Source organism: Denticeps clupeoides, chromosome 3 (assembly GCF_900700375.1).
Source record: "Denticeps clupeoides chromosome 3, fDenClu1.1, whole genome shotgun sequence".
Classification (NCBI taxonomy): Eukaryota; Metazoa; Chordata; class Actinopteri; order Clupeiformes; family Denticipitidae; genus Denticeps; species Denticeps clupeoides.
Window position 1 is genome coordinate 1,781,732 of NC_041709.1, and position 24,995 is coordinate 1,806,726.

At 42.3% G+C, this 24,995-nt stretch overlaps 1 protein-coding gene across 2 annotated transcripts in view; it reads left to right on the forward strand.

The window, feature by feature from the left end:
* Positions 1–960: 960 nt before the first annotated feature.
* Positions 961–24,995, forward strand: part of epha5 (EPH receptor A5) — a 49,573-nt gene continuing 25,538 nt past the window's right edge. For both annotated transcript variants that reach the window (XM_028971376.1, XM_028971377.1), the window contains exons 1-4: positions 961–1,087; positions 3,264–3,328; positions 8,137–8,800; positions 24,491–24,646. In XM_028971376.1, the coding sequence (XP_028827209.1) occupies positions 997–1,087; positions 3,264–3,328; positions 8,137–8,800; positions 24,491–24,646 (976 nt within the window). In that variant the 5' untranslated portion in view covers positions 961–996. The remainder of the gene's footprint in view (positions 1,088–3,263; positions 3,329–8,136; positions 8,801–24,490; positions 24,647–24,995) is intronic.

The window sequence follows — 24,995 nt, forward strand, 5'->3', positions numbered from 1 at the left end:
CACTGACACTGGAGGACAATGCCGCCCCGGTGATCCGTTCGGCTGTCGGCCCGAGACCCCAAAGTTTTGACACGAAGGGACGGTGCCTGCTGGCGCTGGCATTCCGCCTTCAGTGTGCCTTTGAAGAGCGTGGGAGGTGTTGGGAGGCCAAGCTCCGGGAATATGTGGAGCAATTAACAATCCGGGAATGTGAGGAACCATTAAGATGAAAGAGGCTGAGCGACACTGAAGAAACCGAGCAGCCCGGCTTCAAAAATGCTTCCAGCAACAACGGAGAAGTTTTTTTTTTTCTTCCCCGCACGCCTGAACCCAACATCACAAACATCAGAGCGCAAACATTTCACGAGCAGCCCAGAGCTGAACTGCTGCACGTCATCCGGGTTTTCTTTATGTCTGAGCCCAGTGAGAAGCTCACGACGACGCGTGGAGAGCATTTCAGCCTGAGTTTGACCTGTTGAATATGGTTCTCGGTTCCAGTCGCAAAACCAGCCTGCAGATGCATTGATGCAATCAGGCCAACCGTCATTCATCATAAATATAGAATTAGAACTCAGTTTAAAGTTCTGATCCCCATTAGAGAAATTGGCAATACTAGAGCACAGACGGCATTGTAATAAATAATGTAGTTAATAAACTTTTTTTTTTTTTATGAAATATAAGATGATACAAAGTGTCACGAGTATGTACAGACTCGCCAAACAATGCAGAAAAAAGGTGAATTCATTCAGATATGTTTATTCATTTTTGCTGCTTTATTTTTCCATATATTTGCTCTCAGCCCTTCGTCGCGCCGGGACGTGTAGAAGGTGACCTTTGACCCGCCGGAGTCGACCGGCGTCTCCGCGCGGCTCCGCCCCCCCCCCGCCGCCCGCCAGCTCCAGCCCGCATCCTCAGATCCTCCTCCTCTTCCTCGTCCTCCTCCTCCTCCTCCTGAACCCCGCGTCCCGCCGCCGAGTTGCGAGTCCGCTCCCGGGGTTCCGTCGCTCTGGTGCGGAGATGGGTGCGCTCCCGCGCCGGACTTGCGGGGTGTGGATGTTGCTCCTCAGCCTGGCGGCGACGGGGACGCGCTGCATTCCCACTAACGAAGGTAAGAGAGAGAGAGAGAGAGAGGGACGTGGGGGCGCATCACTTTTAATCGTTTTTTTTTTTTATTATGGGGGATTTGGGCCGGTACCGGTACCGGGTCTATCCAAGAGCGCAGAGCGCGGACGGGGGCGGCTTTCCGTGGAAATGAAATGACACTTTGACATTGGCACAGATAATCGCGACACCGGGAGCCGACGGGCAACTTCCCGACTGGCGGAATTGTCGCGTGTCGCGGAGCGTCGGGGCTCGAACCCCGAAGCGCGTCCATGTGTGGACCGAAGCAGGAGCGGAAATATGAAAAACACTCAACCGGCGATCTTCTCACAACGAAAGCTCCCGGAGTGGAGCAGCTACTGACCGCACGACGCGCGGTTTTTAAAAGGAGAGATTCATTCATTCTCCATTTTGGATCCGTTTTGCGTCGTGGGGTTCGGTGCCAGAGATCCTGACACTCACAACCTTTTTTTTTTAATTGTATTCTTATTATACCGCCAGTGGGGCTGATAAGAGGCTAACACGGGTCGGTGGTTTATTTTCCATCTTTTCCATGTTCATCTTACGCATTCATTACATTTTTTATTCCAAGCACGGGAGAATTAATAAATTAATTAATCATATTTATTTATGTGCAGCCGCTGTTATTAATGTACCCGTATTGGGGGTCTTGTTTTATAGGTACTTGGGACCTTTACACATCAAACACATGAAAGTCGTTAAAAAAAAGTTAAATAATACACATTTTAATAGGGTGAGCCGTATGGATGAAGAGGCACCTTCTTTATTTGATGAAGCCCCTGGTTCTATTACCAGACACGTCATTTGGAATATTATGGCGTGCATGCAGCATTAAACGTTGGGTACCAGGCTTCTGCTGTTTATTTTTATTTAAAAAAAAAAATCGATTTATTTCTCAAGGTACTGTACGTACCTTGGAAGGGCCGTGGGACCGCGAGCATATGGCTGCCGTGTGACAGGCCTTCGCCACGTGATTGATTACGGGACGCTTGATGTCACTACGACACAGACAGCAGGTAGGGGTGGGACCCCGGCCGGCAGCAGCGGAGGGGCACAGTGACCCCACGGATAGGGAGGTCAACATGCAACAGCCTCTTAACCCGGCGGCCCTCCAGCGCTCCCTCTTCCTCCACCACAAGTGACCTCAGCGCAGAGCCATTCCGCCGCCGGTGTTATCTGTGCACGAGCTCCACGACACGCTCCGTTTAAGGAAATGTGAACATTCGGCCGTTGAAATATCCTTTAGAATAGTGTGTGTGTGGTGTCTGATATTTCATTAGTAGTCCCGTTAGTGGCATTAACATTACATACAATGTCTACATAAATAAATGAATTCATACATATTGGACCCCACCCAGTTCCTGCCGAACGGACACCACGTCTCCGACGATGATCTAGTTCAGCTTTTGTCCTAATTAGGCCTATCTGCCTTTCCCCAGGACATCTTTTATTTTAAGTAGAACAACGCGCATCAATGTCTGCCATTCAACTGGAACACATCTAGACCTCATTTCACACACTTTAAATAGAGTGATTACCAGAGTGGGAATGTCTGTGTGAAAGCTGCCATCTCTCACGGCTACCAGGTGGGTCTCTCGCTGTGGGCTGGTTTGGCTGTGTCTGTGGAGAGTAATATTACTTTTTCAACCTTTCAATATGAATTAGGATTTCTTTGCATATCTAGGTGTAGGTTTATCAAGGTATGTATATCCATGTCCATGTCCTTTTTTTTTTTTTTTTACACTTTTTAATAGCTCCTGTAGTTATATGTAGGTATATTGTGATAAATATGATGACATGCATCGTAAAATATTGCAATATCCATTTCAGCCAGGTGCATTTAGTGAATTTTACTATAGCGCTTGGGATGACATTTCTGTAGATTGTGACATGTTTCCCATGGCCTCAGACTCCCACAGCCACGTGACTTTAGGCCAGGGCACTGAAAATGCCATCGCCGACAGCCTTTCCAAATGATGAGCCATTAATTGACTAATCAATGCGGTGAACTGGCTAAATGTCTGAACACAGCCGGCGTACCAGACTAAGTGCTCATCTGCCTTTTATTCCAGCAGAGACCAATGACAGCAGGAGTGAAGCAGAGGTTCATTTAGCATGTCACCAAAACTTAAACGTTTTATTTTTTCTTCTTCTCCTTGCAGTCAATTTACTGGATTCCAGATCAGTAATGGGTGACCTGGGATGGATAGCCTATCCCAAGAACGGGGTAAGTTTCACACTCAGTCCTCACCGCAAACTGCATTAGGGCCGGGATGGGGATACATCTCAAGGTCTAACGCTCCCCTGAGAGCTCAACTTCGGTTCGGACTTTTTCCATTAAGACTTGGCAGAATTTGGATACCTCACAGGTTGCACTGTGATGTAATACTACAACTTTTTGGGTTAATTTTTTTAAATTATATCGTATAATATTTAATTAATAATCTACTGAAATGTGATGTCCAACATTTTATAACAATTTATAACAATTTTATAGACTTTCCAGTTAAGAATATTCAGAATGTTATGGAGCGGGAAAATATGTACATATGAAGTAAAAACAAATACTGTTTCTCACAGCAAAGAACATGTGTACATTTCAGAATAAAAAAAATAAGTTTTTTTGGGAACTTTGGTTCTACTTTGTCATAAAGCATAAGTATGTGAAGGTGATGTGTCACTTATCAAGGTTTGGTTTTTGCTTTTTAACCTCAAATGAGGATGTGAATAGTAAGAAAAAACACAATGGTACAGCTGATTGCAAGGATTCTAAAAGTATTCTGAATACTTTATTTTTTAATGTACTGCAATAGAATACATTATAGTTATGCCCATTTAGTCAGGATTCAGTTGGTTTGGTCAGTGGCATCGTACGCATTCTCCCTTTCCTATTGTTATGGTGCCGTATACAGGGGTCCGTCCCAGGTAGTGCCGGCCCGCCTTTGTTGCTGCAGCGTGCAGGCAGCACACTGTGTTGACGCTGCCGTGGCTGAAAGAATGGGGAGCTCTGGAGCATTGTGTCTACCCGCACCTGTCCTGGACTGTGACAATGGCACCCGGCGGTTAGCCCCAAAGCCACGCCCGTGATGCACGATGAATATTTCCCCAATTAAGACAACCTGGAGCCGCCAGCATCATTTAGAGAGGATTTGGAGAGGGATTTGCTCAGTCAGTATGTGTGGGAGTTCTTTTTTTATATCATTTTTTTATATGTCAGGACAGAGCAAGTCACGATTGGACACATTTATCTGTTTATTTGTTTTATGCACCTTGTCTAAATCTTTCTTTGAGATATATGTGTTTTTGTGTGAACTTGACACGAGAGCTCTTGATGAGAAGAAGACCGAGACAAATTCTTCATTTCTTCAAACTCCTGATACAGTTCCTGTAAAATGGTGAAATGTCGCTTGCTCACCTCCTAGTTCTCAGCACCCCGATATTTCTTGAGTTGCACAGACATTTTTTTTTTTTTTTTACACTGCCGCAGTTGAACTCTGGTGGCTCTGATGCCTTGAAATTGCTTGCGCAAGAATATGAAATATATCAATTCTAGAAGGTAGAAAACAAACAGCACAAAACGCTTTGTTACCGTTGCTTGCTTCATGCTCCTTGGACTGTTGTTGAAGCTTTGGGCTAAACCTGGCTTTTCCAAGTCAACCAAGCGATTTACAGGAGATCAGCTAAATCCCGGCTTTGTCCTGGCCAGCAGCGGTCTGCGGATTCGGTGTTTTCCCCCAAAAGGGGAAAGGCATCTACCTGACCTCCAGCCTGCCATCCCGTCTGGGCTCGAACATCAGTCTTCTGCCGAATGAACGAGGGAAGGGAGACCGCAGGGTTTCCTTGTGCCTCATGCTCAGCAGCCATATCTTGCCTCACCTGTGCTGCTCTGTCAGCGTGGGTGACAGAGGTGATGTAGGTGTCTCCATAACGGACCTGGGTAAATGGGAGGTAATGACACGTTATCAGTTTGGCTGCTTGTGTGCTGTCGGACACGAGTGCTCTTTTCCCGGGAGGGCTGGCACTTGGGGAGGTGAGTGTGTGGGAGAGCGCGCAGGTTTTGGCTTCACACTGTGAGAATAGAGGTTCCAGGGAGGAAATACGGGGTTGTAGACTGGGAGCAGCGGCTTCTACAGGGACAGGCATGGAGAATACATGAGTGTTGATGCTTTGATATGAGTGCATGAGAGAAAACTCTCAACAACAACGCTACACAGAACTCCAATACACTCCAGCACTTTCACTCTCAATCACTCTGGACTCAATTTGCACTAAATCTCTGCTTTTTTTCCTTTATACATTGACTTTCACTCATTTGCACACCTTCACCCTACCAGTTACACATATTTTATGTTAAAGACATAAAAGTGTAATATTTGGTAACGATTGCAATATTTGCATATTGGTTTTTATTGTATATTTGCAACATTTGCAACACTGTGGTCTGTAGCAGTCGTCAAAGCATTTCACTGCATGTCATACTGTGTATGACTATGCATGTGACAAATAAAATGTGAAAACTTGGAAAAATACAGTCTCAAATATTTATGTCTGTCCAATATAAGACATGGACAGGTTCAGAACTAAATAAAATAAGTAATTATAGCATTTTGTATTTTTATGTAGTACTAAACATTTGGTTCTGACTAATGTTTGGCTAATTAATTGTTAAACCACAAGGGCTTATCTCTTTTTTTTCTGGCCTGATGTCAAACAGAAGAAATCACTAATTGCATTAAATCATAGTCCGGAGTCTGAACCGCAGGAAAAGAGCGTAGAGCTGAGAGCACTGAGCCAAATCCAATTACTACCGATAGATCAAGAGTAGCTAACAGGTCGGCTCTAACTCGCACCTAGCTTAAATCCAGACTGTAGTTTGCCTAGATGGCTTGGAGTGAAAAGGAATGGTTTTTGGACATACAGTGTTATCATATATTATTATTCATGTAAGAATACTTTTTATTTATATAATTAGATAATAAAAAACATTATTCATCAACAGCGATTGTGTTACAAATTGTTGAAATTGTTTAAAAGCAGCATTTTTGTAATACTGAAATTGTGCAGAGTAAGCATTTTCTCCCTACGGCTCAGCAAGGCCCAGTTTTGTAAAGCTGCTTTCGTAGACCGCTATGAAAGCAGCTTCGGGAACAAATGCTTTTTCCGTGCATGGGGACCATCCTGTTTACCGGATCATATCCTCGCTGAACGGGTCACATTATGGAAATGTGAAGGCGCCCTCGTCTCCCTGGTCCATGGTTGTTCATGGAGAGGTTTTATAACGGTGTCATTTTGTGACATGTCCTTTCCAGCTTTGTGCATTACTGTGCCTCACACCAGACTCCGGCCCTGTGTTTATTAGGGGAATATAATTGTTTAAGACCATAATGTGGACATGTGGCTGGCTGAAATGAAATGTAAATTTGCTATAGATAGCTGCTGATTGCTGTAGGAAAAAAAAAGATTGATGCTATATTGGAAGTGCATTTATGGGCTACCTTGTCTGTTAAAGTGTGACTGGAATAAACCCAGCAGAACTGTGAATAATCATGGTGGAAGCGTGTTCAGAATGGGTTGCACATTATTTCTGAGTGAGGTGCGCTCATTTAGCTTCATTTAGCATTTTGATACAGAGTTAAAGGTCACAATGTTCTGATGTCACGCTGAGAAAATTCCGGCAAAATGCGTACATGTAGTCATTACATTTTCAGATTGGCGCCTGGCATGTTGATCAGCCTTAAAAGCAATGCATTAAATGAAAGGTTATTAAATACTTAGACAACCTGTTCTGTGTGAAAATATTGAAATCCTGGTTCAATGTAACCCAATGCTGCTGAGAACGTCTCTTAAGATCAGCGCAAAACGTTAAGAGCCTCAGGCATCATCCTCTCGAGGATGCTCCCATTACAAAGTAACCAAAGCTATTAAGTCAAGGTGAGGTCACTGTACCTTGGTCTGGTCACACTAGAATGGCATCATGTCCTGAGGACAAAGAAAAGGAGCAGCCCTTCATTTATCCTGGACCATATACATTTTCCAGAAAATTCTTGCTGTGTCTCAATTTTTTTTTGTCTCAAATTTTAACATATCTTCCTCAATTATTATGATCTTTATACGAGTCTTCAGATCCACCTGTATTTCGAGATTTTTTTTTTGTGTGTACTTCTAACTTCCTTTGTAGAAATGTCATGTCAGTTACATCAGAGAAAAAAAAAAATCACTTTAGTCAGTATTACTGAATAGAGTTCACAGGTCACCAGAGAAGGAAGGTCAGAAGCTTATCGTGCAGTCGACATTTAAAAGCCTCAAGGCTGGCAGAAAGGGACAGGAAGTCTTATCGGGCTGCGTGTATGCTGTGTGCTTATTCACACCAAATGTGCTGCTCGGTATTGACAGATCCTTCATGGTGTGATGTCTATCACAATGCAACAGAGAACTACTATTCAAAAATTAAGCTTTGAGTTTAAAGACAGATGAGTAAAAAATAAATGGCATATTGTCAACATATTGTAAAATGTGCACAAGCACAAAGGCACTTATATATAATATATTCTATAATTGATGCATGATATATAATTTTGCATTTTTTATACATTGAAGAGCTGAGTCATTATTAAAGTGAGGAGCAATGTATTTATACCCAAAAGTGTAAATTCTTCTTCTTAAAGTTCACATTAATGCTTCTAGTTTCTGTTTAGACTTTTTTTGAATACCGTGAGTATGGTGATATAACTTAAACACAGTTATAATCAGCAGTAACATTAAGATTTAAGTCTGTTATAATTAAACTGGTCACATACGTGACGTAAATTTTAACGAATAGTTATCATAATTCAAAATAATTTTTTGGTGTTGGACATTTTAAGATATAGTGGAGCTGGAGATCCCTTTACATTGCAAACCTTGTTTCCATCCACTTCATATTTCCAAAAAAAATATAACAAAATAGTTAATCAGACAGAAACGTTTTATGCATCTTTACCACTGAAAAAGTGATGCCTGTAATTTATTGTATCCTGTTCCTTTCCTGTTTTTCAGTGGGAAGAAATCGGAGAGGTGGATGAGAACTACGCCCCCATTCACACGTATCAAGTGTGCAAGGTGATGGAGCACAACCAAAACAACTGGTTGCAGACAAACTGGATACTAAATGAAGGTGCCCAGAGGGTCTTCGTCGAGCTGAAGTTCACCTTGAGGGATTGTAACAGCCTGCCTGGTGGCCTTGGGACCTGCAAGGAGACGTTCAACGTCTACTACTTTGAGTCCAACGATGAGGAGGGCAGGAACATTCGAGAGAGTCAGTACACCAAGATTGACACCATCGCTGCCGACGAGAGCTTTACAGAGCTGGACCTGGGAGACAGGGTGATGAAGCTAAACACAGAGGTGAGAGATGTTGGACCTCTCACCAAGAAAGGTTTTTACCTGGCCTTCCAAGACCTGGGTGCCTGCATTGCATTGGTCTCTGTGCGTGTCTTCTACAAAAAGTGTCCTTTCGTGGTCAAGAACCTGGCCCATTTTCCGGATACTATAACTGGGTCCGACTCATCGCAGCTCCTAGAGGTTCCTGGATCCTGTGTCAATAACTCTGTGGCGGATGACCTTCCCAGGATGCACTGTAGTGCTGAAGGGGAATGGCTGGTGCCCATCGGGAGGTGCGTGTGCCAGGCGGGTTACGAGGAAGTTAACGGCTCTTGTCAAGGTTGGTGAACCTTTTTATTACTATGCAAATAGTGTTTGCTTGCGTGTGGCAATTCGGAATTCATCTCGATTGATTTTGAAACATTACCATCAGTTGCCACTGGACATAAAATTGGGATGATCTTTTTGAATGTTCTACAACATTCCAAAGATTTTAATCAGGAGGAGAAATTTCTAAATTAAAAATTGTTCCACATTGTAGAGCATTTAGCTGAAGCTTTCTCCCCATGGTGCTTCATGGATCCACATTCACAGATCATGCAGCAACAAGAAATAAATTCAAAATAATCCAATACGAGCATTTATTTCATTGCCAACTGAAAACACTTATCATAAAAATGAAAATACAAATTCTCAGGGTAACATCTGCCTTCTACACATAATTTACAGACGTAACTTACCAACCCAATTAGCAACCAGTTTGTGAGCCGAGAACCAGTTGAGAACCAAACTGTGCGCGACTGATGCTCCCCGAGGACCCAGGGTATCATTATCGTGAAAACACAGACATTTCATCTTAGGCCATATTGGCTCGCTCCGCGCTGCCGTAATCTATGCGTAAATGCAGACTGGCACGGAGACTCCGATCAGAGGAAAGCGGGGAGGGAGGAGGTGGCGGAACAGCTGCTGCCAGGTGGCTCCTGCCTTGATTAAGTGAATTCGGAGCAGACAATGAGCCGGACCTGACCCAGGTCCTCTTCCCAGCTCTTTGTGGCTCTGCCTTTTGCATCTCGCTCGCTCTGAGGTCACAGACACTGAAGAGCATCTTTAATCAGCCTGAGAAATAAACTTATTGCCACACACAAAAGCAGGATCATCCCATATTGATGTGATGAATAAGACTGAATAATCTTCTTCCACTGTTTGTCAAAAGGTCTCCTTCAATGAAGACAATTGAAGACATGTAGTAGTATAAATGCATTATTCTGCAATATGAAACCATAAAAATGTCCATCCTGCCAGTTCCAGTTGCATTCCCAGTGTTGCCTGAGTCATTTCCACTTCGACTCGTGTGTTTTATGGTGCTCCTTAAACACAGAAGCCAAAATTTGTGTTTTCCCACATCTTTTTTATCTGGAACAGATGGCAAGGATATTTTTTTTACTCTGGTTTCTATGGTAACCGGAGACATTCAGGGGTATTAACATTTTTATTTTCCTCAGTTAGCTAGTCATGGTGCGGTAAAATGAAAGAGGTTATGTTGTGTATTGCTTTGGCAGAAAAACTGTTACCGCTTCTTTTCATCATTCTCTAATTGAGAGGTGGTGAAAAAAACATCTCTGAGAAACAATTTCCTTTGTGTGACATATGCAGACAGTTGCAGAAGTGTAGGGATTTGTTCCAGATAATCTGCATATAGCTGTAGATTTTTTTTTGTTATGCTCAATATATTCAGCTTCTTTAATAAAAAGGTATGGCTGGTATGTTACACAAATGCTCATTATAAGTCCACAAAGTCCCAGTTTCATACTTAATACTTACCTCCCCACTTACCGCCATTACCGACCCTTAACCTTGAGTGTCTCCAGGGGGACTGTCCCTGTAACTCACTATGGAGAAGGCCGTCTGATAAATGATGTAAATGTAAATGTAATGTACGCTGGGCCTAGAGCCAGTCCAGAACAACTGTATGTAGACTAAAACCTATTTATCATGCTATATAGTATATTATACTGTATATATGTGCTTTGTATACAAGACTCATTCTTTTCACAATAAACGCTTTGTTAGTGTCTGGAGCATGACAGTGCAAGGTGGTAGTATCCTAGTGGGTAACTCACTCGCCTGTGAACCAGAAGACCCAGGTTCAAATCCCACTTACTACCATTGTGTCTGTGAGCAAGACACTTAACCCTGAGAGTCTCCAGGGGGGGACAGTCCCTGTAACTACTGATTGGGCGCCTGATAAATGCTCTAAATGTAAATGTAATATAGACAATTTGTTTACAAAGTGAAAATAACAATGCAAATAAAAATATAAAATTGTGCATCTTGCGGATGTGCTGTCTGTATGTCGACATTGCAATGATGCAGTAATTGTTGATGAAACGTATATCACCAATTTTCCAGTTATTGTTGTGGTGTGAGATTAATAGTCCAGTGTCCCTATGAAAAAGGGTCCTAAACTCCAACCTCGTTTGAAGAATCTTACGCTGTGGTAGCATTAGAATGGAGAAGAGGCCGCTCCACGTTATTATTTGATGAACAGATCATGTAATGATGGAAACTCTCTTTTACATGAGTTTGATCTGCAGTATTGTGCACCCAATTGTTTTGGGGAATTTTCATACTGTTGCACAGACATTTTACATTTACGGCATTTGGCAGACGCCCTTATCCAGAGCGATCCAGACATGTTGCCCAGCTGTAGTTGTCGGCATTTTAGAAAATTGACAGAACCTAAGTAGGTTCCTGAGTTCAGTGAAGGTGCTTCATCGTTCCCCCTCCAGTGCTGCATCAGGTGCGGAATTCCCACACTTTTCCGGAAGGTGTGCTCGTGATGGCCGCCCGGGGTGGGGAGGTTTAATGATCGCCGAGAGCAGGGGCGAGGAGAGGATGCACGCTCCAGTGGCAGAGGAGGGCGTCGCGTCCTGCCAACAAAAAAACGTCTTCTCGCCTCTTTGTCTGCTTCTGTAGTTGCCTCTTTGTGATAAGATATTTTTTTTTGCATTGTTTTCGAGCTCGGCGTGATATTTCTATGTGAATAATTCCCAATGAGCGCTCTGGGGGGAATGCTGGTTGGCCCAGAATGCAGTGCAGTCAGCCAGGTTGCCTGCAGACAAGTCGGCAATGCACCGAGGAGAAGCGTTTGGCTCTATTGTCTGGAGGAAAGTCCGCCATTCAGTTTGGATGCAGCATGAAAGTGGTGGGACGTACAAGCGTAGAATTAATGGGCTGAACACACGTCGCGGCTGCCCCCCATTCACAGGATCTCCCCCCGTAATTGCAAAATTGCGGTAAACATGTCCCTGAATGCACCGGAGAAGCCGAAAAGCAGGAGCCACAGGCTCTTCGGGGAAATTTGGTGAGCAGACTAAGGCGCTCAGGCATCGTGATGGGCCCGATGACAGTTTAAACCTTGTTTAACAAGCCGGCAGATGTATGGCCACATAAATCCACCCAAGTTCATAAATATTTACGTCCCAATCTCACAGAGACGATTATTCCACCATGATTGCGGGACGTCTTTTCCCATTTGTCTTTGAGACGATCCGGAGCCGATGACACATGGAGGAAAGTCTAGAATACGGACAATATTGTATCACTGTCACGTCAGGGAGAGGAATTACGCACAGACGCCATCAATTTCCACAGAGCCGAAAACCACTGCTTGTTTTCGTTTTTCATCTTGACTCCTGTTTCTGTCCGCCGGTACGAGGACATCCGTGCGTCCCTCATATGTAGGTCACGCCGTGTAGACCTGGTCAGCTGTCGGCAAGCCTGTTTTTAACCCTTCCTCCCGGGTAATGTGACATCGAGCCGCCGCTGGGCCTGCGTCCATGATTGAACATGGCGGTCGTTTCGATTCCGATAACCCTGTCACGCGCCGCGCGGCCGAATGACGAATCGCCCGCGCCGGCAATTACAAATCTGGGCCATCATCTTCTGCCGCCGTGGCGCTTGATGAATACATCAGACGGAGGCCATTTGTAATGCTGGCCTGAGGGGAAGCCAATCAGCCAATGACGTTTTGAGATGTTTTTGCTGGGGTTTTTTTGTTTTTTTTTTGCTCCGCCCTGGAAAATCTATTAAGATGAATATGCACTGCTCTGAATTATGAGCCATTATACTGGTCCGTCCGGCTTAAAAGGCCTCGTTGACTGATCTGGCGTTCATTAGCTGGAGGTGTAATGATTCCTCGTCTCCTAAAGGACTTTTATCTTGAGACGGGATATTCAGCGGCCCGTACGTGACTGAGATTAAAGAGCGCCATTCGAGCGAAATGGAAATGCCACCCCATGCTTTATGCAGATAGACAGCGCAGGGGCTCAGCTAATTGGCCATGGCTCCTAACTCCGCCAGGGCCCGGCCAATGGGAACGGGGCTTCCGCTGCTGTGAATTAAATGCCTGGAATGGCACGGCAGCCTCTGCGGAATTCCCGAAAGCACTTGATCTCCCATGATCTCCCCTCTATTTTCATTCCTGTCAGCCGTTACCGCAGGAAACGTCAAACTCGATCTGGTCAGCGAGCAGGCTGCCACGGCAAGATTGAGCTACCATGGCAATGTGGCAGAGGCACAATGATGTCAGAAAGCCCAGCAGCCCCCGGGCACGGAGGGGGCAACGGCAGGGTGTGTTATTATTTCATTCCGACACATTTTTCCCCCCTCGTCTAATTTCTTCACCCCACACAACAGACGCCAAGCAGTCATCCCACTGCGGCTCCCCGCTGCGCCCCTTTCCAGACATGCACAGAGTGCGGCGTCACAACGTAGCCGCGCTAAACTCCGCACTGCTGAAAGGGTTGGAGGTGTCGGAGTGTCAGGAAATGACGGCTTCTCACGCAGCCTGCGCTTCACAGGCTTTTCGGAGGTGAAGCAAGCAGTGCACTTTCATCACTTTACTCTGCTTTTTTTTTTGCATCCCCGAATACAAACAAGTACAACAACAGATGTGGAGGTGCAAGGTTAAAAGACGAGAAGGTTGCAGTCAGCAAAAAAGGGGTCTTGCATGTATAATTAAGAGTAGCTGTGGTTCTGTAGTTCTATAGTATTAATTTGTCCTTATTGTCCTTTAACCTAAATCGTGTGCCCTAAAGGTGTGATATGGAATTCACACAATAACACAGTTTCTACGTAATGTAATATTATTCACCATATAACGATATGTAACATTTGTCTGTAGAAAAAATTTACTTTTTATTGTTTCTGAACTTGAAATAATCAGAAAAAAATATCAATGAAATACCTACATTTAGGTATTAACTATAACTCCATTAACTATGGAGTATTCATGCAAACGGGATAAATTCTCTTTTTGCTTTATTTTAACATGCATTGAAACTACTAATAGGCAGAAAATGCACTATTATGGGCCTATGTTGCATTGCTATTTTTTTTTTTTTTTTGAAGATTTTCATTATTATTTAAAACCTGTTTTTATCCTACGACATAATAGCTGTACTCTCTCCAGCATTGTAATTGTGGCATGCGCCACCACCCACACCGTAGTTTGCCTTTGCTGCAAGTGTGACTTAAGTGCTTTCTGATGGTTTTACAGGACACAGATGAGTAAACTGCAACTTCAAATAAGTGCTTCTTTTCCCAGCTGATGGTAAAATATTGATATTTTGCTTTTCTTAAAGAGCCACGGCTAATGCTGGGGGGGTCGGGCGGGGATGACGAAAAAAAAGCATTCTTTTAGATTTACATTTGATGCAGGTTGTATAAGGTGCTTTAAGGTCTGTGTCGAATTACACACTTATGCCCATGCGTGCATCATTTATATTGTTTACTTTGATGGCTTTATTCTGCCTCTGATTGGGAAAGGATGGAGAGGAGAGAGCAATATGGCTGAGACTTGACTTAACCTGCCAGTTCAGGCTTCATTTTTTTTTCAGATGGCTTTAAACGAAGGACAGTGGACAGGGGACAGATGCCATTAAAGGGGATTCTGTTACTGAAAACCATGACCGCCGCCAGTGTCTGTGTGTTTGGGGCATTAGCAGCGGTTTGAACCGATATCATGGATTTAATGGAATTCTGTAAATAAATTTGCTAGGCTAAACATGAGCCGTGGTACCCGGTTCTATTCAAACATGAAATTCTGTGAAAGTAAATAGCCCTCCGCAACAATGGCAAAGCACAAAGACCAACATGGGAAGCTGTTAGCCTGCCGTGGGTGTTGCCGTTTGTATGCATTGAATTTTCGGAGCAAGTTTACTTAGCGGAAGTTAAACATAAAGATGTTTTCTGCAGAAATCAATGCATTCTTGCACTTGTTACTGCTATGCCGATTTTTTTTGTGCCACAATACATTCTTTATTGTAAAATTGCTGTTAGTTCAGAAGGATTTAGGATTCCTTGAGTAAAGATGCTCATAATATGGTCTGCTCAAGTGTATATTATAATTTTATAAATTATTTTAGAACATATTGATTAAAAAAAATAAAAATCTGAAAAAATCTGGATAGCAAAAATCAATAGCAAATCATTTTTAAAAGACATTGGATTCTTGTTTTGCTTTATTATTCCATCTGCAAAATCACAGAAAGACCCCAAATAACAAGACTAATATGCTTATATATGATATAAACATGCCTACAAGTGAAATCACCTGATTATTATAGAACTTAAAATTGTTAAAAAAAAAATTAATAAATATGACGAATATTTAACTATATGAAGAGAGATTGACATTGTCAAAATGACATTTTGAAAATAAGCAGTACATAAATGTTTATTGGGCAATATTATTTCATGGTCATTAGACCAGACTATTGCAGACGCCTCTTCTTTCATTTTAGCAATTTCATTTATTCCAAAATGTCAGTTTTTCAGAGTTAGCCTTCATTTCAAAATGCCTTTTCCGCAAGGCCTTTTTTATTTCATAACGCAACTTTTCAGCAATGACTGACAGTAGGATGGACCTGCACACCAATTTTCTGATCCTTTATCATATATTAGTTTTCCTGGATACCTGCCTGCCAGACGTGCTAGTTTAAAAGTCACAGAGGATGGCGGTCTGGCCCGAACTTTGCTCAGTTCTGCTTATTTAGGCAGATCAAATATAGAGGGGTAATTTACAGGTAGTAGCTGTTTTGGGCGTTTAGATCAGTGGCTCCCAGTCTTTTTCCCTGTGTCAAAGACGAACCCCCAACCCCAATTCCTTCCTGCATACACGCATTAAAAGAATAAAATGATTAAATCCAAACTTTTATTTGCAAAAATAAAAGCTGTAGGATTTTCTTCGGATTCTCCTTGTTTTATGCTTCAGGCTATATAGAGTATATATTCGAGTTGTTATCTCGGCCCGAGCCCGACTGACTGTTATGGTGCATGGTGTATTACAATACACAATGACAGTCACACAGTCAGTTTGGTTTTCTTGACTCCAACTTTACTGCAACATTTCCATACAGCCAAGACCATGTGAGTACTTTGGGTTAGTGTGAAGTGGATGATACTCTGGTTAAGCATCACCCAACGATGGTGGCCAAAATGAACATTTTATAAAAAAAAAAAAATTTAACAAAACTAATTTACAACATTCGAAACACTTTTACCAATCACTAAAAAACTTATTGACAAGCAGTGAATAAAACAGAAAGGATAGGTACTATAGACTGGAAATTCGTGTTTGTGGACCACACAAGCTGGACTTGACCTGACACCAGCCCAACTAAAATTGAGTGCAAACCTGACTGGGCTGAGACCAAGCTCTAGTTTATAAAGCCTACAGAATTATAGTTATTTTTTTAACCTCAACGCAGATGAAATTGTGCAACTTAAAGGCTGACTTAATAAAAACTGCTGAAATTGCTTATTGCAGAGGCCTTTTATTTATGTTGGTGGGGGAAAAATACAATAAAATATTTCACAATAATGAGTACATTTATATAGCAGAATTCAATCTATTTCACCATAATGAACCGTATATCAAAAAGTGTTCAGTTATTTCATTCTTTTATTTTTTTGTATTATGTCATAAGGAGTTCCGTAGATGACCAGTTAAAAAGTACCTTTACATTTATATGCAATAATTGTCAAAGTAATTCCATTGCTTTGACTACCTTGTACCTGTAACAAATGCCTTATTACCATTTTTCTGCAATGATGATTAGTGGTATTAGTTATTTGCAAATAATCATATCAGTGATTGTGATATTTAGATATAAACACATTTGAGCCCAAGAGGATTGATGTTCATTTAATTTTTTCTTGTGTCTGTATGCTGCATATCAGCTATGCCCGGTGAAGCCCAGCTGGTCACCGGCTGTGACACTCCCACTGTGTTTCAACGAAATTGCATTTGTCCACGGGGTGCTGTTTTAAGTGACGAAACTCTAATATTCTATAATGCAACTAATGTAATAAGCGAGCTTCTCTCTGCAGTTCTCTTGCTCTCATAATTAGTCCTTAATTGATTTGTGTGTGTTTTGCTGGGCTCTTTCATCTGAGTTTGTGTCATTAACCCCCGTGTGCATTCTTCTGTATCACGCCATTGTGTTTTCAATTATCGAACAGCGCTGGAATCAAAGTGCGCTTGAAGTTCCTCTCTCTTTAAATACAAAGCCATATAAATCAATGGGTTTTGCCCTAAAATGCCTTCCAATTACTGAGGCCCACATATAGCAAATGCCTCTGCTGGCTCTTTAATTGCCTAGCGCACCACTGTTTGGTGCATATTAATTACCTATTAGCCTTTGTGTGGCGCATTAAGAGTTCCCCCACTGCCGTGTCATTGGAGAGATACCTTGCCACCGGTTCCACAGGGGGGTCAGTCCGGCATCCATAATGAGCCGCCTCTGCCAAGCATGACAAAATCTAATCTTATTTGGCCAAGGGAGGGGAAAGCGGAGCATAAAGTGATCTGATTTGGGGATTTCATGGCCCTCCTTCGCTTTGGAACTTTCTCTGAGTAATATTTCATGGCCGTGCAACTTCAGCCAGGGTGTGGTATTGAGCGTGGCGGGTCACTTTTTAAAAAATGATGCCTGCAGGCACATTTTCTGTGTTATTCTGCATGGTGTGTTGTACTGTGTTCACAGTAATGGATGTTATAGGATCTATGCCTGAACTAATCAAGGCAGTTGCAAAGAATTCTCATTTTCCTTGCTTGGGTTAGAGGAGCTTGATAGAGGTGCTAGAGGTTGGCCTGGTTATATAGACAAAAAGCTCAGCCACAATATTAATACCACCCCTTTTGCCACCAAAATATTTCTGACATGTGTATGCATGGACTGTTTAAGATCTATGAAGGTGTTCTATGTGATCTGGCACCAAAACATAAGCAGTGTAACTTCCTTTGGTTACCCACTTTAATTCAAATACACACTTTTCCACCGTTTTCGCACTTTATAAAGGAACAGCCCTCCTCCTAATAGAGCATATGTTTGGTGTTGAGTTGTGGTGTTCACCAGGGAAACATTACAACACTACCAGGAATTTCAGTTATTACGATCCAGACATGAACTGTACAGTCACTGTTATTATACGTGTGCGGTAATTTGAATGATAAACGTGTTTGATGTGCCCGTTCCGAACAAGAAAAGAACAAGTAAATGCTCCAATTGGAACCATGTTGAAGTTCTGTTCCACAGTGGTGGATATCTGGTTTTGACACGCAGCAATTTGTTGATTTCTTTGTTTTTGTTTATCAAGCTGCCCAAAAAGAAAGTGCTGCTTCATATTCATATCTTTTTTTTATGGAGGGGTTGGTTGGATTGAGGTGTGCTCTGACACACACACTTCTGGCTTTGGGGATACCGATTGAGCCAGAGCCCAGCAGTGGTGTGATTATAGTGGTGTCTGTGAGGGGCATGTTCGAGAATGTGCTGGACGGGTGACAGTGATGAATTGGGCTGTGAACAGGGCTTCACAAACACAAGAGTGATGGGCAGAGGGGCAGAAGGATCAGGTGTGTTCCAGCACTCAGCTGCCGGAGCGAAACTCATCTCTGCCCAGACACACACACACACACACATACACACACACACACACACAGACATGGATCTCAGATGAAGGCAGACAATAGCAAGTATTTCTTTTTATCACAGGGAAGCCTGACCAGATGAATATTATTTGAAAGCTGGTATTTCTTTGCCTCGGCAGGGTCTCCTTTGTTATCACAGATGGCTATTTTTTCCCTTCATTGTGCTTCCTATTTCTAATTTTTTGGTTTAGATATAATCTGTGGAGCTCAGCAGTAGTCCTTGCTCTTCTTCTAGCCCCGTACAATGTGTAGTGAGAGAAATAACGCCATTGATGTTTTGAGAGCCTCAGAGTAGGAAATTCCTGTGTGCAACATGAATTATTGCGATGACTCTCATGCATGAACAATACATGGATTACATTTACATTTACAGCATTTATCAGACGCCCTTATCCAGAGCGACTTAGTCAGTGGTTAAAGGGACAGTCCCCCCCTGGAGCAACTTAAGGTTAAGTGTCTTGCTCAGGGACACAATGGTAGTAAGTGGGATTTGAACCCGGGTCTTCTGGTTCACAGGCCAGTGTGTTACCCACTAGGCTACTACCACCATTACCACCTACTGCCATATTGAAACCTATATTGTATAAGTATTGAGCCATGACCTATGTATTTTAATAAAGTATTGAGCATCGTCATATGTATTTTAATAAAGTCAATAATGCAGTCAAATCCAGCCCCTCCAACCCCCAAAGAGTATTGTATTGCGTTTGAGCATCGTTCTATGTTACTTATTGCATTGTGGCCAACTCCATAATATAGATATTTACATGTATCATATTGTGGAGTTGCTGCCAAGACTGCAGCCCTGGCTGTGAATGGCATCAGGGTAAAATATCTTGGGTTAAAATATCCTAAATGATTATAAATGAAAATTCATGAAACGACAGTGTATCCAGCAGCGCAATGGAGAAGGGAGCAGCAGCACAAGTGCCTGATCAGTCAAGTGGTAGGTAAGAGGCTTAATAGACGACAGTATTGCTGTGAGCTTGCGACAGAAGAATCGGGCATATATTTCTCAGGTCTAATGTTGCATGACAAGAGACCAAGGTTCTGCCAAGGTGAATCACTGGCCGGCTCTCCTTAAAGACCTTGCTTATATAGCCTTTTCTCTAAGTCACGGAAGATTTGCAGGAGGAGGAATGCCATTAAATCCCGCTCTGCACCCTTTTAAGACCTGAATCACAACTGCGAGGACCTTTTGAAAATCAAATCCCATATTTTGTATTCTAATCTTCGGGTGACATCAAAGGAGCCACAGTCAAATCCACAGAAGGTGAAACGGTAACGATAAACGGCAAGGCTTCCTTTTCAGCAGTCCTCAGTATTGCGAAATAGAAATACTCCATGGAAGTAAGAATTAATATGTTCAATTAAGTAGATTAAACTTTGGGTAATCTGGTTGCGCATGGCCATGTGTGTAAAATAAAGAGGTGTGTGGAAGAGCTGATTTCACACTATCCCTCCAGTGTAATCCAATCACCAGGCTTGCAAGGCCTATCATTTTGCCCTCACTGTGGCCCTTATTTAATCATGAACTCCTCCTGCTTCCATTAAGATGTGCTTTTATATCATAATGCTGCACGGCCTCCTGTCGATTGAAAACTGGAGAAACGCGCCTGGCTATGTCGCGATCCGTATCGGTCAGGGGGGCGGCCCCTGCGAATGTATCATGTTTGAATGACTAATTGGTTTAGATGAACTTGCCTGGATGAGTGCTGGGGTCCTTGCATGGGATTCTGGGTAATGGTCCTAGACCTTGGCTGTACAGTTTTTTGATCTTTGTGAAATCAAGTCGAAGAGATGCTACGCTCTATTTCGGCTGTAAATATGGTACGTGGGAAGCAAGTAAAGTAGCGTATTTCAGTTAATCCATGATGCACATTTACAGGGGAGTCATAAGGGGCTTCTTGCAAGAGGATTTTAGGAGATTTCAGTGTGAAAGAACATTTAGCAAAATAGACATTTTTGTCTCTGAATTGGTGTAACAATGTGTTGATTTGTACTGATTTTATCAATTTAATAGAAAACAAGTCTGTGCATCGACATGACCACAGAAAGATCAGTGCACGTGTATGTATTTTCCTAGTGAATAAGGAAGCACGTAATTGGAAGGTTGTCTGTTCAAATCCCAAACAGCCAAGTTGCCACTGAGCAAAACTCCATCCCCACACACTGCTCTGAGGGTGATGGGTAAAAGCAGAGCACACATTTCGTTGTGTCACTGTGTGCTGTGCTGCAGTGTTTCACAATAACAATCACATTCACTTATTGTTACGATGTACTGCTACGTACACATCACCTGCACTCCTACACTGTACATGGCGCTATGCAGCCTAACCTGTGAAGGTGGCTTCATACTGTGGTGTTTCAAATCATATTGTGGGAGATTCTGATATCTCAAAAATATTTAAAGCTGAATAATTGATTAATTTTGTCAATGTGATTCACTACAACACACGAACTGTATCCTCTGCATTTAGTCCATCACCCTTAGGGAGCAGTGGGCAGCCATGATTGCGCCCTAACAGCAGTTTGTGGGACGGTACCTTGCTCAAGAGGGAACTCAGTGGCACCGTGGCAATTCGTGATTTGAACCCACGACGAGTCTGCATCCTTACCCACTAGGCCACCACCGCCCCTTCTCCTGTATGTAGTCTTTTGGTTATAAAATATTAATTCTGCTAATATTATATCCCTTCAAAATGAGATCATGCATTTATCTGACTGACATGAACAGTTAAAATAAAATGAAATACAAGTTCTCTTATAATTTTGCCTATGTATAATATTTGTGAATATTTGCCAGACCACTTTTACAGACATTCAGGAAATTATTGGCAATAAGTGTCAATAACCTTTCATACAACCTTTCATACAACTGACATTAAGCAATCAGTCAGTGAGATCCTTTTGATAACACGCAGGGAATTCTGCTGATCTCACCAACAATATTTTACAATACTGAAACTTTCCCTCTCCAATAAACAGACTCTAATAGACTCTAATAAACCAAAATCTGGAGGGGGGATTTTATTGGGAAAAAATGTCCAACGAGAGCACAGAAGCAGCTCCAGAATTTCAATTGAGAACAAAAATCTACAAATGGCTCCGCAGCCCATTAGGCCGTCTGTGGGTTCTTCATCTCACCAGCCGACCGTGATCAAGCCCCATTGTTCTTAGGCAGCTCACACTCTCAGTAATGTGCAAATGATGGGAGATGGAAATCTCTGACCAGTGGGTAGTGTGCACAATATTCCAAAGTGGCCGAGATAAACTGATTTTCCATTATCCGGGGACTGTTTGAGGTCTGACATTTGAATCACCATTTATCATTTTCACAGCGGGACGCAGGTTAATGATAATTGCAAGGTCATTTTGAGCACTCTATAATTTGAAGTGGGATCTTGTTATGAAGCAGGGCTCTGACGGCACATTAACAGCGTAGCGCTCCGGGTTGGAATATAAATGGCAACGTTTACAGTATTCCTGTACTGCAATATGTAATATATGCATAGCACACCTGTGAAATGTCATGCAGCTCACCTCCTGCTAGGGCAGGGAAAATATTCTTTGAATAAAAAATTTACACTGAGTGTTTGATGGTCACCCTGTTTGTGGTGAGAATATTGTATGCTGTTGTATTTGGTGTCTTTTCTTGAATACACAGGTCTGAGGTGGTGGTGGTGATGAGTAGAAGAGAGCCACAAAAGGCCACATGTGGGTTCGCCTATTTTTGTATGACATCTGCATAGTTCCAGGTGTGGCCTATTTACAATTTGATCAAACAGGAGGTTTGCTTGGGCCCAATCTCATCTCAGAAATCATCTGATACCCAATTCCAATTTGATAAATTTGACTGCAGTCCGGGTGGGAACGTGATGATATCGTTCGGCGGCTGATTTTATCCAATGCCACTTTTCCGCAGGATGGAGTGACAGGCGCTGACATGCAGTGAGGGGACACAGACGCAGTGGGACTGATTCTGTTTTTTTTCTTTTTCCTCAGTCGGATGACTTCTGATATTGTGATATTCACTTTAAAACGGGGAGCAAGTTGAACCAGGGGCAAAATTCACAGACTCATTAATTCTCCGGGTCTAATGGGCTAATATATTTTCATTGTATTGGGGACAATAAAAAAAGTCTTTGTTTTGTGGTGGAAGACAATGGCACACCAGGGTTCAGGGATTAGCAGTGAGGTTTAACCCAAGGGTCTCTCCTGATTAATGAGGAACTTTTGTCCAATAGCACTTGACACTAAAGTACATGCTGGTAGATTGACCTCTTCTGAATAAATTACACTTGTTTATGCACTGGGTAGTGTTTAATTCTCATCTTGTACCAGTGCTTAAAGGGCACGGGAAGCACTGCTCTCTATTATTTTGTGGGTTTATTGATCATTGTGCACATGCTGGGTTTCTATGGAGTTCCAAATTCTGTAACTACAGTATTATGCATTTCTGGTGTACCTTGCTACAATACAGTTTCTATTGTTTCTTAAACACAATTGGACACTAGGGACCAAATTTGGTGCTGATCATTTTTATTGTAAGTCAAGAGATGATTCCATAGGGAAACACAAAACAATATAGTGTATTTTTAAAGGGAAAATGATAAATGTATTTTGCATGTATTATTATTGCTAAACATTGTAGAATTTTAATGAGAATTATTGAGAATTTTTCTTTTAACAGAATTTTTTTTCCTCTCATGTCCTCTATTGTGAAGTGCCAGGTTCCTCAGTTCCCATAGTCCTCTTTATGGCTGATACAATAAATCGATACAGCAATTTTATCCTGAATCATTATCTGGTCATGCATAATCGATGTGTCAGAATCTAGTATCGATGTGTGAAGTGAAAGTGTCAAATATAATAGTTTTCATGGTTCTTTTCTAATTTTTCATTTGTGATTTACAGATATTATCACTGTTTTGTATGCAACTGTATTTCAACAAATTTAATCCATTGTAGTGATATCATTGTTTTTATGGGGAACAGTATTGTAGCCTCTTGATTGACACACATAGTCTTGTGGACTCCGATCTTCACAAGTGCATGGCTGAAGGTATTGATGATGATAATGATTCACATCTGAATTAGCTTGAGCTGCTTTTCAGTCCTACCATTATTCCTAATGTAATAGATGTAATTCCAGGGTGAGCAGAAGCACAGGGATAATTTTATCATCCTCATAACAATGTTTACGATCATGTTGACAGTGAAGTGCTGGATTCGGTACCAGCAGCTCATGCTCTTACTTACAGCTTGCCTCATCCTGGCACCGCCGCCGAAGAAATTCACAGCACACCTCGGCTGCCTCAACCCCACGGCACACCAGGAGGGCTTTAATTAATGTCTTTGTCTTCACCCCCTTACCCTCGGCTGTACACTATCCAAATGCATTCTGCACCATCAGGGAACCTTCAGTGCACAAGTACCTGTTGTGAATGGGGTGTGGTTAAAATGGCCGCAAGTGCGAAGTCTACTGCATGCAGCACCTTTGCCCCACGCCTGAAACTGCGAGTGCTCGATAGATCTATTGATGTAAGCACCACAAGCCTCCATTCTTCCCTAAAGGAAACATCTGGGACTAAAGCTCTGTCTGCCTCAAGTGATAACAGGATTTTGTGTTTTTTTTTTTTTTTTTTGCATCAGACTTACAGGATGAACGGGGAAAACTGCAGAAAGCTGGCAACTGTTTTATCATAAGCATTTGAAAAAAAAAAGCAATGCAAGTCTATGAAAGAATATTCTAATTTTCCTAGAAAAATATAAGATTGATTCCTGGAAAAAAATGTTTTAGCGAGGTGCAGGAAGGATGGACACTCCATTCTTCCATTTGGTGATTTTGAAGAGCACTCACTGTCACATTTGCTGGTCCAAAATGTCCTATCTGTCGTAATCCAGAGTGTTACTGTTGTGTGGTAGAGGGTAGAGGGATTGGCACCCCTGCCCTATCAGAACAAATCAGATTTCTTGTAATTTAATGCCTGACATATTTTGCTGTTTCCCCCATTTCATTTTGCCGCTCTGCAGTTTGCAAGCCTGGCTTCTACAGATCATCACTTCAGACGCAAAGCTGCAGCAAATGTCCCCCTCACAGCTACACTAAAGTGGAGGGCTCGACGTCCTGCCAGTGTGAGGAGAACTACTACAAAAGGGACACGGATCCCACCAACATGGCTTGCACAAGTATGTCCCTCCCAACACTGCTTCTGATGTACAAAAACATGAACAGGGCAACAACCTATTCATTATAATATCTATGCTAATTACTCATTAAGTAGTTATTATAATCCGATGTGGTGAACATATTTATTCATTTTTTATGCAGATAGACCGAAACCTTTATAGTATGTAAAGTAAAAAAAAATGAAAATGGTACGCTTTGAACAGTCTAATTGTGGTATTTTCTTCAATATAACTACATTTCTCACGCGTGCTTCACCTTATCGCTGCAATGTGGAGGTATGGGTGTTCAGGTGGATGCTCCACACAGCCGGTTGCTGTTAATGTCTTTGTAACTGCACTTAAGAAAAAG